This window comes from Balaenoptera acutorostrata, chromosome 1, assembly GCF_949987535.1.
Source record: "Balaenoptera acutorostrata chromosome 1, mBalAcu1.1, whole genome shotgun sequence".
NCBI lineage: Eukaryota > Metazoa > Chordata > Mammalia > Artiodactyla > Balaenopteridae > Balaenoptera > Balaenoptera acutorostrata.
Genome location: NC_080064.1, coordinates 67966928 through 67980314, shown reverse-complemented (window position 1 = coordinate 67980314; position 13387 = coordinate 67966928). Strand labels below are relative to the sequence as shown.

The following is a 13387-nucleotide window of genomic DNA, read 5'->3' as shown; positions in this document are numbered from 1 at the left end:
GATGAGACCTAAGTGTGAGTCAATGAGGGAGAGAGAGGGGACTTATGGGAAAGCTCTTGCTTTCTTAGCAAAGGGTAATAGATACGGTTACCCAGCCTTTTGCCCTAACCTCTTTGTCCTATTTGGAATTCTGGATTTGATGACTACAGCAGCAGCAGCCATTTTGCTACAATGAAGAAACACATCAAAGAGGGTGGAACAGAAAGATAGAAGGAGCATGGTTCCTTGATGACATCATTAAGTCACTGTACTAGCCTTAGATGATCCATCTCTGTACTTATTTTTACACAAGTCAAATAAACCTGTTTATAGCTATTCAGCTATTCTGTTACTTGTAATCAAACATATCATTAACAGGTACAAACCTTATATTTTTGATTATAACTGACTACTGTGCAGTGGTTAAATGGAACTATGTCCTCATATCTGTAAAATGTATAGGACTCTCTGCCATGAAAATAAATAGTTCCAAATATATCTATAAGTTTTTACTAAATTTATTAATTTATTTACTCAGTGAGTTATTTTGAAACAACTATTTGTGGAAAGAATAATTGGAAATTCAATGGACTCTGCTGTCTCTTTGCTTTAGCTAATCACAATCCTTAGTACATTAGTACATTAGTTTTCTTTTCCATCCTCTTTTCTTTCAACTTTGCCATGAATGCTGTCCAAATAAGAAATCAAAATAATTAAATTGCTAAAATGTATGTTACATCTCATATGCAGGTGATTTATGAGTGCTATTCTTCCTCAAGCACTTTTTTGGTTACTCCCACGTTTGCGGTTGGTTCTAGATGGTTGTAGGTTCTGCCCCATGGAGAAGTAAAACCCTGTGACACCCACAGTCACCATCCCAGCTTAGGTCCTTATCAAATCCCTTCCAGATGCTTTCTCCATTACACACAGCTACGAGCTTATATTTCCAGTTGTGTCATTCCCTTGCTCAGAGCCTTTAAAGCTCACCCCTGCCCCTAGAATAACCCTTCCTCCTTAGCTGAGCACTTCAGGGCCTTCCTCATTTTGATCTCAGCACATCTGTCCCCCTTCCTTTCTTTTTTTATTTTTTATTTTTAAAGGAACTCCTTTATTTATTTATTTATTTATTTTTGGCTGTGTTGGGTCTTCGTTTCTGTGCGAGGGCTTTCTCTAGTTGTGGCGAGCGGGGGCCGCTCTTCATCGCGGTGCGCGGGCCTCTCACTATCGCGGCCTCTCTTGTTGCGGAGCACAGGCTCCAGACACGCAGGCTCAGTAGTTGTGGCTCACGGGCCTAGTTGCTCCGCGGCATGTGGGATCTTCCCAGACCAGGGCTCGAACCCGTGTCCCCTGCATTGGCAGGCAGATTCTCAACCACTGCGCCAGCAGGGAAGCCCCCCCTTCCTTTCTAATTCTCACTACTTCGTCATATACCCTCCCCGCCTTGTGTCTGTTCATGTCTGCTTATAATGCCCTTCCTTTCCATTTCTCGGTTCTCTTCCCCAACCCACAAGCGCCAATATTTCTAGGAAAGCCTTTCTTCATCTTTCCAGTAGTAAGTCACTTCCCTGCCCCTGACTCTTCCTGGCCTATTACACCTCTGTGTGTGACACTTACCCCTTCCTGTGCTATATTCAAGTTATTTATGTTTACGTTATTGCCTGCACACAAACTCCACGAAGGCAGATCTACCTCCATATCATCTCTGTATTCCCTACAGTGCCTGATGTGGCCCCTTTGTTTGACATGCAACAGGCCCTCGATAAAACTGCTTGAATGGATGACTGTAAAAGGCCTGTCATAATGGGGAAGATGAATGATAAAACTCCAAGTAGATAAGGATAGGGTTTTGCCTGAAGCAGAACTGCAGCCATGGTTTTACATTTGATTTGTAGAACTGAGCAAGATCAGAAATGACGGGTAGTGTAGATAAACAAAAATACAAGGCCCAATAACTGGCCATTCCCAGTTAAATTGTCTTCTTGTAATGTGTGCTCAGATTAATCAATTTTATGAATTATCTTAATTATTTTACATCTGTTATCTAGTAAAATTACTTTTTGAAAACCTTCTCAGTGTAATGCACCAACAGAATTAATTTTCTCATTTATTCTTTCCAGAGAAACATAAATGAAGCGATTACAGCTGAATAGAGGTGCTTATCAAATGATAAATGCCTGGATAAAGCAGTAATGGGCTTTCTCTTCAAGATCCAGAGTGCATAAGTGCCATGTTTCAATGAAGGGACGACATAGCAATCACAGGTGCTGCCTCTGGGGTCAGCGCTCTGCATCTGGGCCAAGGCTCTACTGCTCTAATGGGATCCTGGGCCAGCTACACTTTGGTGTGCTTCAGCTTTCTCATTTACAAAATGGAGATGATAATAATATCAGACTCATGGAGATCTGGTGAGGATTAAGGACCTACCACATGTGAAGCACTTTGAATAGTACCAAGCACATATTAAGCACTTATAAATTGTTAGCTATTGTTTTTTGACACCATCTATTCATAATATATTCTTGTATTTTCCTCACTGGTAAGTCTTAAATGCCTGTTCTTTTTCTTTTCTTTTGTCTTCTTCTCTTTTATTTTTGGTCACTTAATTTAGTTATAGTGTCTCTATTTAAAAATATTGATCAATTCCAATTAGTTCTGTCTGAAACAGAAAGAATTTAGTCCAAGAACTTTACAAAAAATATTATTTTCTTACTCATGTTCCTGATAAGTCTCAGTATAAAATATTAAAATAAATTAAGATCTAATTCTGGAAGTGTGGAATGTTCACTGACACTATTTTTTTTTTTTTAATTTAATCCATCTATTTATTTTTGGCTGTGTTGGGTCTTCATTGCTGTGCACGGGCTTTCTCTAGTTGTGGCGAGCAGGGCCTACTTTTCGTTGTGGTGTGTGGGCTTATTGCGGTGGTCTCTCTCGTTGTGGAGCACGGGCTCTAGGCGCATGGCTTCAGTAGATGTGGCACGCGGGCTCAGTAGTTGTGGCTCGCGGGCTTAGTTGCTCCACGGCATGTGGGATCTTCCTGGACCAGGGCTCGAACCTGTGTCCCCTGCATTGGCAGGTGGATTCTTAACCACTGAGCCGCCAGGGAAACCCTTGCTGACACTATTATCATAATTATTGTTGTGATCAGAGAGCTTCTCCTGGAGAAGTGACCAGCTGAAAATGTGTGTGTGTGTGTGTGTGTGTGTGTGTGTGTGTGTGTGTGTGTGTACATTTTCCTGTCAGGAACTGAAGAGTTGAAACAAGAATCTACAGTAAGCTGTCAGTGTGACATGACATTCAGCTACCAACTATCTACTAATCTGCTTTATTTTACTTAAAAAAAAATTATAAATAAAGACAAGCTATTGTAGAAGGCAGCCCCAGGCCTTAAACTAAAGTATTCTTAGGTAAACTTGTCAATAATAGTTCTTCGAATTGGGATTTTCTTAATGTGAATTTTCCACATGTGTTCACTTGAATATTATCTTGATTTTATCCATACTACTTATTTCATGGTTATCATGTAAGGACCCTGGTTTATACTTTAGCTGATTAAAGAGTAGTGCGTAGAGCTTTCTGAACTCTATTTCATGGGTATTTGTAATAATAAAATCAGCAGAAAAATATCTTATATCCTTTTGGGGATGGAACCATGTTCATTCTTTAAGTTCGTCCTCATTTTTCCTGTAAACATCTGTATGAAACATCACAATGAGTATATTGCATTTGCTGGCGTGAGAGCTCTTCTCATCAGGCACCGGCAATAGGTTCGCCATGTAGTTGGCATTTATTTCCCACTTTGAAAGGAGCTGCATTCTCTGAGCCATTTGGTTTGCTCTCTGACAGTGGAGTATGGATAGGTCTGATACTGAGTGAGCTTTGGGTATGGAAAAGTTGTGTCAGGGTGCTTGCTTGTTACTCAGACAGAACGACAGGATTAGCTATAAATACAGTATCTGCTTGTTCTCCCTTTTGTTTTGATGCTGTTTAGGAACCAGCATAATTTGCCCCGGAATGTGGATGTTACTTTGCTACAAGTAGGTTGCCACTTTATGAGCAAATAGTGATCTCTCAGTGCTTTTATTTTCCTTTCTATATATAAAAGATCCGAGAATGAAGCTGGTATCATAATCGTATTTTAGTTTTTAGAGCCCACAATAATGACAGTTATGAAAGTAATCAGATTCACTTTTCAATTCAGTTCTGGATATTTTAAAGCCAGGATACAAAGGTCTGTGTCACTAGGTAAATTAAATGGGTCCCACTGACTAACCCACAGAGATGATACTCTCCTAAAGTAGGCCATGGTACTTTTTCTAGGGCAGCACTGTCTTGCCAGCTTTGCACACAGTAGGATTTGATAAATGTCTGTTGCCCAGACAGTGTGATTCCTTATAAGCTGCTCTTAAGTCAAGCCAAAAATGGATATTTCTCATGTTTCTTTGGGGTGCTTCATATTGAGGCTTTATCAGTATTAGGTTTGATGCCAGAAAGTACTGTCAACTAGATTTAAAATACTTTGAATTAAAAAAATTATTTATTTATTTATTTATTTTTACAGTAGGTCTTTGTTGGTTATCTATTTTATTTTTTTAATATATTTTTTCCTTTGTCTTTTAAAAAAATATTTATTTATTTATTTCATTATTTATTTATTTATTTAGTCTGCACCAGGTCTTAGTTGCAGCACGTGGGATCTTCAGTTGTGGTATGCATGTGGGATCTAGTTCCCTGACCAGGGATCAAACCTGGGCCCCCTGCATTGGGAGCACAGGGTCTTATGCTCTGGACTACCAGGGAAGTTGCATGGTTATCTATTTTAAATATAGCAGTGTGTGCACATCAATCCAAAACTTTCAATCTATCCCTCCCGCCCACTCCCCCCGGTAACCGTAAGTTCATTCTCTAAGTCTGTGAGTCTGTTCTGTTTTGAAAATAATTTCATCTGTATGAAAAAGTACTTTGAATTTAAAACAATTCAGAGGGCCATATATCCAGGTGCACGTATATACCATCATCACCCAAGCAAATATCTTACAGAATACCTCCATAGCCTTTCCCATTTATTAACCTTTGAAAACTCCTCCCTGACTATTTTCTATCTTAGTTACTAAATCCACCAAATAGGAATTAGTGGGGGCTTTTGGTTATGTAACAATGAATGCTTAAACAGCATATAATCAGTGATGGTATATAAAGGAAATATAGCTTCATTATGTTACATATTACAAATTTATCAACCTCAAGCATTGGGATGCAGTAACAGAATTTTCCTCCTAGTAATTTTAGGAGAATGGGTTTGTCTGAGTAAACTGTTATCGGGTATTTTCATTGCCTTTCTTCTGTTTATGTGGGCTGCTGAATTTACAGAGGGCTTGTGCTGTTTAGATTTCTTTCCTACCACCCCATGCAGTGATGCTAGTGGAGATGGTGATAATTAACCAATGGCTGTGCACTAGGAGTTTAGGGATAAGTGTACTTGTATTTAAAATCTTAGTGTTGATGCCTATGAAAATTGAAGTTAATTAAGAAATGATTATTCAGCAGTTCTGTCTAAATTAACTTTTAATATTCCTGTTTATTTTCCCTCTGGTTAGGAGTGCCTGGTGGGATGGGAATTACATAGTTTCAGTGGTAAATTTGAAATACATCATGGGAGCATTCTCAAATTTGAAGGAAGTCATACGGGCAAATTAAGCAAATGTAGTGCCAATGGGGTTATCTGGGGGCTCAGGGACAATGCCTGGTGAATCACTAATAGTGTGGTTTTGACAAGGATGTGTTTTCTATGCCAGGGGTTCCCCAGAACTGATGCCAATTTATGATGAAGTGTTCCCTAATCCATAACAAAATGACAAAAATAAGGCAAATGTTGGGAATTTTTCTTATAGTCAAACAGATTTGTTTAGAGACTTTATTTGGAGCTATGTTATTCCTAATTTTTTGTGCTAAAAATATCCCTTTCAAACAATGGCAATGATAGATTTTTTTCCTTTCTAATGCCCTCATTTAGTAAAATTTTTTAACATGTCAACTTGGGAAATGCAAATTAAAACAAGATACTACTACAGACCTACTAGAATGGCCAAAATCTGGAGCACTGACAACACCAAATGTGTTACTGGTGAGAATGCAAAATGGCACAGTCACTTTGGAAGACAGTTTGGCAGTTTCTTTCAAAACTACACATACTCTTACCAGCAAACATGCTCCTTGGTATTTACTGAAATGAACTGAAAACTTACGTCCACACAAAAATCTGTACATGGATATTTACAGCAGCTTTATTCATAATTGCAAAAACTTGGAAGCCACCATGATGCCCTACAGTAGGTGAATAGATAAACTGTGGTATATCCAGACAATGGAATGTTATTTAGTGCTCCAAAAAATGAGCTATCAAGCCATTGGAGGTAACTAAAATGAAAGAAGACAATCTGAAAAGGCTATATAGATTCAAACTATACGACATTTTGGAAAAGGTAAAACTATGAAGACAGTAAAAAGATCAGTGGTTGTCAGGAGCCAGGCTGGGGGATGTGGATGGGTGAGGGATGAACAAGCAGAGCACAGAGGTATTTAAGGGCAGAGAAAATACTCTATATGATATTGTAATGATGGATACATGTCACTGTACATTTGTCCAAAAGCATAGCATGTACCACACCAAGTGTGAACCCTAAGGTAAACTGTGAGCTTTGAGAGATTATGATGTGTCAATATAGGTTCATTAACTGTAACAAATATAACACTCTGGTGGAGGATGTTGATAATGGGGGAGGCCATGCCTGTGTAGGGGCAGGAAGAATACAAGAAATCTCTGTATCCTCCTTTCAGTTTTGCTGTGGGCCTAAAACCACTCTAAAAAAATGAAGTCTTAAAAAAAAAACCAACTTCATCTTAGCCCCATTAAAATTTTTTTCCTGATCTATTAATTACTGAAATAGGAAATCACTGGCCTATGTGGCCTTGTTATATGCTAAGATGGTTTATAATTAGTCTCTCACTTGCTTCCCTAGGAAAATTGGTGTTGGTGAACACGAAATAATCCTGTTTTAACATCTTTCACATTTCCTGGCTGAAGAGATCCAGTCAGTTAATCAGGGTATTAGTTAGTAGGCCTCTTCATACATCCTATGACTCTAGCTTACTTCTCATTTTTAAGTTATGCTTCTCTTGCTTCCTCCTATAAAAAGTCCAGAAGAAAAATGGCCATCAGCTTACTTCACAGTCTAAAACTAAATGTGGACCTTCACTGATTGCCATCCACATTAGGTAGCGTTTGTTCAATGCACGTGAGTGTGCAACCATTTCCCTGGTAAGTTGAGTGTTGTTCCAGCTGAGCGGAATATCCAATGGCACATGCATTTTGGAAAATAATAACATAAACACTACGTCTTACCCTATTATTTTTCAAGCATTTAAAAAGACCCTTTTCTTAAAAATATAAACAAAACAGCATATAATTTTTAAAGAGTTCATCAAGCTTGTAAAGACTTGACCTGTTTCAACTAATAATATTCCTTTTTTTTTTTCTTGGCCGTGCTGCACGGCTTGTGGAATTTTAAGTTCCCTGACCAGGGATCGAACAAGGGCCCTCCACAGTGAGAGCACAAGAGTCTTAACCACTGGACCACCAGCGAATTCCCACTATTTCTTTAAAAAGGGTTCCACCTTGTGAAGATGACTAAAACAAAGACTAAATAAAATAAAATAAACATAAAAAATTATCTCTAAGCAGACACATTATTGGGGGTTTTATACAGTTTCACGAAGTCCAAGAGCTCCAAAATGTCATGAGACATAGCTTACTCAGTAAGACTAAATAAGTAGCTTTCCTAGTCCCAGGAATACTAAAACAAACTTCAAAGAAAAACTTCTGATAAACTTTGGGAACTCACAGCATCCTAATCTTTAATTAGGAGCAAAAAGCTGTAAAAGACATGATGAGCTATTACATCCAACCTATGGTAAGTTAAAAAACAATATACAAGCTTGTCTGAAAAGATTCTATGAAGTCCCTAACATACTAGCCTTGTGATTTCCTATCATTTAATTCATACTTGCATGGATGACTGTATACAGACAAGTATTAGAAAAGAATAAAAGTGAAGCAGTCCATGTGATGGGAACCATATCAATAAGATACAGTATTCAGGCAACAGCCTGTTTTCCTGGCTATTTTGATTAGGTTTTCTCTTCAAACTGGATTTGTTCTTCAGTCAAATCTGCCAACCGATACAGTTAATGTTGAAGTGAAAAAGAAAAAAGAATGGGTTGACATCTGTTACAATTCAACTACCATATTGACACATACCTATTATATAGCTTGATTACACGGGTGATAAAGAAGTCAAAGAAAACACTGGGACAATTTTCTAACTGATTAAAAGATACTTTTAAAGAAAAAAAAGAGAATTGGGGGAAAAGTTTTTAAAATCTAAATTCTTCATTTTGGACTTCTTCAACAATCTATCTACGGGAGAAAAGGCAACAGAGTACCCTCCAAGAGCACGGATTTGTTAGTGGTAATTGTAGGTTCCAAAAATGGTCATTAGAGGTGGAAGGAAGAAAAAGGAGGAAATATGAAAATTACAAAATAATTTCAATCACTTATATGTCACAACATTCCTGGCACCGTTCTAAGCACTAGATATCCCACTTACTCCACACAATTACATTGAGGTAGGACCGATGGTTATACCCACTGCATGGGTCGGGCATCTGAGTCACAGACAAGATAAGTAACCTTCAGGGGGTCACACGGGTGGCAGGTGATGCAGCAGGAATCTGCACCAGGCACTGTGGCCACGTGGTGCATCCGAACCACGACCTCTGCACTGCCATCGTCCGCCAGGCTGCATGCATTCTCTCATTTCACCCATACAACATCATTATGTCGGTAACGTCACCTCCAAGTTATAGATAGAGACTGAGTCCTAGAGCACCATGAATTTATTAAACGGCAGTGGAGCTGAGATTCCAGGTGAAGGGTTTCAGACTCTAAATCCCTAGGGAAGAGGAGCACCGAGATAAAGTTTCTCACCTGGACTGAGAGGTATGTGGTCTCTGTGGTCTTTAAGAACCTCACACCAAGATCAATGATGAATCCTACACGCGGGCGGAGAGAGTCTGTTCTACTCACTACGGGGCTTTCCTGTGGTGCACGACATATATGTGAGGCCCCCCTGTACATTCTCCTTTACAACAGTCATCACACTTAATAACTCATTGTTTAATATCTGTTTCCCCATAGACTGCAAGCTCTGTTCATTTACTGGCAATGTACTGTGTACCACAGAGGCACTGTTCTAGGAGTTTGAAGTGTGTCAGGAAATAAAATAAAGATCCTTACCTTTTGCTTATTTAGCATTGCACCCCTAGCACCTAGCAGAGGGTCTGGCACCCATTGGTTCTCAATAAATATTTACTGAATGAATAAATGAATCAATTAAGAGGGGCAGGTAGAAGCAAAAGAAAAAAATTACAGAGAAAAGGAAATATTTGGGTTTAATCTATTAACTCCCAGATTTTTATTAAAATCTTAATATGTTTTTGATTAATCAGGATAACCGTTTTAATCATTTAACTCATCTTTAAAAGCAGAAATGCTACCAAGTATATTTTAATTCCCACAGGGACCTATGATCCAGGTTCTGAAGAAGGACATGTGCTTCAGGATACTGCACTCCCTCTTTTGTCAGACTAAAATTTCCAGTGACATTTCCCAGAGCTTAGCCTGTGTTTGTGTTCACCGATTTTCAAAAGGTGACTTTCCAATGCAAGTCGTCTCCCAGAAATTAGAGGCATTCATCTTAAAGCTCATGGGGTTTAGCAGGGAGGTTACAGGCTGTCATCCGCATTGGTATTGACTCCCTCAATTAGAGGCAATGGCATTTCACCTCCATGCAAAATATTAGTAGATTAACAGTCCCCATTCTGCATTCATTTGGGAAATATCTTCTGCTTGTGATGATGAACGTGACAAGCAGGGAGTAATCAGAGACACTCTGGTAATACCTTTAAGCCTTGCAAACATCAGTTAAAACTCTGGCTCTGCAGCTTGCAGTTGAGCTTTGGTCTGTAGGGTAAATTTCTATTTTTATGACACGACACAGAAGTCAGCGTTGCTAATTTCCAGGAGAAACAACCAACAACCCCAACAAAAAAGAGCCAGAGAAATACCCACCCTGATTTTCTTGAATCTTTCATATCACTCAACGTCTCCTTTAGACCATAAATGGACTCTGGCATTGTGAACAACTTTCAGGTCAGATTTATAATTCTCTGACATGACAACTTTGACTCAAAGGGCAAATTCTAATAAACATTTCTTAATAGTGCTAAAAAAACTGCAAAGAGATTATTATTCAAATGTCATTGACTGTCTCTTTCAATCTAAGGGCATTTTAGGCTAATGAAGAGATTTTCAACACAGTAACTGTTAGGTCATAGGAGCTCTGTGGATGGGCTTCAGTAGATTTACCTAAAATTTATGGAAAGCATCTTATGTGCATTTTATTGGGATGGGCATGTATCACTTTCATCAGATTCTCCACAGCTTGTAGCCCCACTAGACAAGAATCTCTGGTCTCGTGAGAAGAGCTAAGGGCTGAAGGGAGGGTTATGCCGAGGTCTGCTACCACCACGGAGCACCCCGAGCTGCTTTGGTTTTAGTGTCTTCTTCTGCAAAATGCCTCAGCTGGCCAATGATCCTCCGTCTCCTCTATTCCATAATTGAATCTCTTATGTGTGGGGATCACAAATTTAGCTGAGTTTTCACCTCCAGCTTCCTGTATTCTAATAACTCTACTAACCAGTAATTCAGCTTCATCCTTCTTTGGCACATTCAGTATCATTAACCACAAAACAAACTATTTATGAGCAAAGTTAATATTTGCATTGTATCGATGGAGCAGAAAGATCGATGCCTTCCATTTTGAGACAATATCACTTCTTTATGACAAGTCAAACCCTTAATAACTTTTTGGGCCATCAGAATCTCATTTCTTTATGTGGTAACCTATGATAAAGTCTAACTTACAATTTAAGTCTAATTTTATTAGATTTTCAAAGACAGAAGAGTTGAGAAACTGGGCCAATATTGCTTAAAATGATCAAAAAATTATTTAAAAATACTTTAAAACTTGGGGGCCACAGAATTCTAGCCAAGGTTAAAATTTTCATTTTTGGTAAAATCAATTAAACTAAAGTGAAAGTGTTTTTACCATCATGGCTTAATAAAGGCAAATCAGGTCAAAATTACCAATTTTTTTTCATTGGATCTCCACCCAAGAAAAGTCACTTTTTTAAGGTAAAAGGATTTCTAAATGAGAAGAACATAGGATAATTAGAAATCTGAAAGATCGTTCTTATACTAGACATGTAAAGTATATCTAACTTACTGTCATGATGAGCCCCTTTTCCTGGAAGTATTTAACCAATGGAGCAGCGTTCTGCTTGAAGTTCATTAGTCTCCTTTGGGTAGCTTTCAAATTGTCATCAGGCCGCCCCTGTTGCTCTGCACGCTTCAGTAATCTTTCTTTGAGCCTCTGATTGGTACAGGCCAGGAACACCACCAAGTCGGGAGTACAGATCTGTGGAGAGCATCAAACAAGTAGACAGGCATTCAACATACCAACCAATGTGAGTGTGGGCAGTGGCATTTCTCTCTTCTGGGTCTGTGGAGGCTGCCATATTTTTGACCCTCTATGTTTTTGCCAGCATATTTCCAGGGCTACGGCTCCACACAAGGCCAGGAGGAGCTATTGCTATTACAGTCCATGTAAATGGTATACTTCAACTCACAGAGCCATGTACAGTGGCCCTCCAAATTTCTGGAAAATACTTTTTGTCTATGCTCAAATAAGTTTTCAAGTTTCAAGTTAAGATCAATATAGGCCAAACTCTGCCAAAGGCAGATGTGACCCGTTTAGAGGGGAAATGACTATTGAGCTACAGATATTCTCTACAGTAAACAAGTATTGCTGCTATTATTACTATGTGCTGCCCTTTTAAAAGTATGTACTGTATGCCAGGCCCAGTGCTAAGTTATTTCCTTATGCTGTTGCTAAACTTTACAACAATCTGCAAGGTAAATATTATCTCCATTTTAAAGATGAGCAAACTGAAGCTCTGAGAAATTAAGTACTTGTCTGAGGTCACATGGTCAGTAAGGTCAAAGGTGATATTTGAACCCAGGTCTGTCTGGTCTATGGTCTGTGTTCCTTCCACTATTACAAAGAATCAAACGGCTCAAAGGCCTTCATGAATTTCTGAAAATACCAAGGAATAACATGAAAAGAACCTATGAACTAAACAGTTTTTATTTAACTCAATTAGAACTAGTAATGTATATAAAAGATAACATGATCATATAAAATGAATGTACTTTCTTGTTGAAAATGGGACAAGAAAAAGAGGCAGTTTTGCATAGCGCTTTAAAGAAATGATCTCCAAAAATTTGTTATTGTATCCTCATGTTAGTAAATTATTTGAGCATCTACCTCAATAAATACTTATTAAATTAAAAATTATGCATGAATGTATGATAGCCATGTACTACCAAGCTAATATATTGTATGTATTACATATGTACATACATACATATGTATATATGTAATATATTGTATAATAGTATGTATGTTGTAAAATACACACAAAAATACAATTTTAAAAGGATGACATATGATCATCGTAATTTTAACATTTTCTTCCCACACTGCAGTGGTTTGCCTTGTGCACTCTTGAGACCACTGGCTAGAAAATGGACCCTGGAGTCTGGGAAACATGGATTACAGTTCTTGCCCTAGGATTTACCAGCTGAGCTCTGGGCATATGGCTTAACTTTACTAAACCTCCATGTCTTCATCTGTCCAAAGAGATACATGAACCTCCTCCCTGAGTTACTATAAAGATTAAATAAGATCAGCACAAACTTGATCAATGGTAGGTGCTCAACGAATTTTAGCCATGTTTATTATCTCTTGGTTTTCATGATTCTATATTGTCCTGGTTCTCATTTAACTTTTTGTTCTGTATTTTCTTTTTCTCTTTGCTCAAATTTTTTTCCTTAAAAATATAACACCCACAAATAATGATGTTTATGAGCCTTAGATAATGTTTTGTTTTGTTTTTCCCTCTCCAGGTTCTTATTCTCTCAGCTCCCTTCCACTGTTCTGGTTTCAACCACCTATCTTTTGTTGACGGATTCCAAATGTACATTTTCAGCACTGACTTTCAACAGCACTTATGTCCTATATTATCAAATGCTTATATGACAGGTCTACCTGAAAGTCTTTTTTTTTTTTTAAGTTTTTTGATGTGGATCATTTTTTAAGTCTTTTTAATTTGTTACAATATTGCTTCTGTTTTTATGTTTTGTTTTTTGGCCGCGAGGCATGTGGGA

At 38.2% G+C, this 13387-nt stretch overlaps 1 protein-coding gene across 2 annotated transcripts in view; it reads right to left on the bottom strand.

Moving 5' to 3' along the window:
- AK5 (adenylate kinase 5) overlaps positions 1–13387 on the bottom strand; it is a 251823-nt gene that overhangs the window by 178556 nt on the left and 59880 nt on the right. For both annotated transcript variants that reach the window (XM_007191756.3, XM_057543927.1), the window contains exon 6: positions 11385–11576. In XM_007191756.3, coding sequence (XP_007191818.2) covers positions 11385–11576 — 192 coding nt within the window. The remainder of the gene's footprint in view (positions 1–11384; positions 11577–13387) is intronic.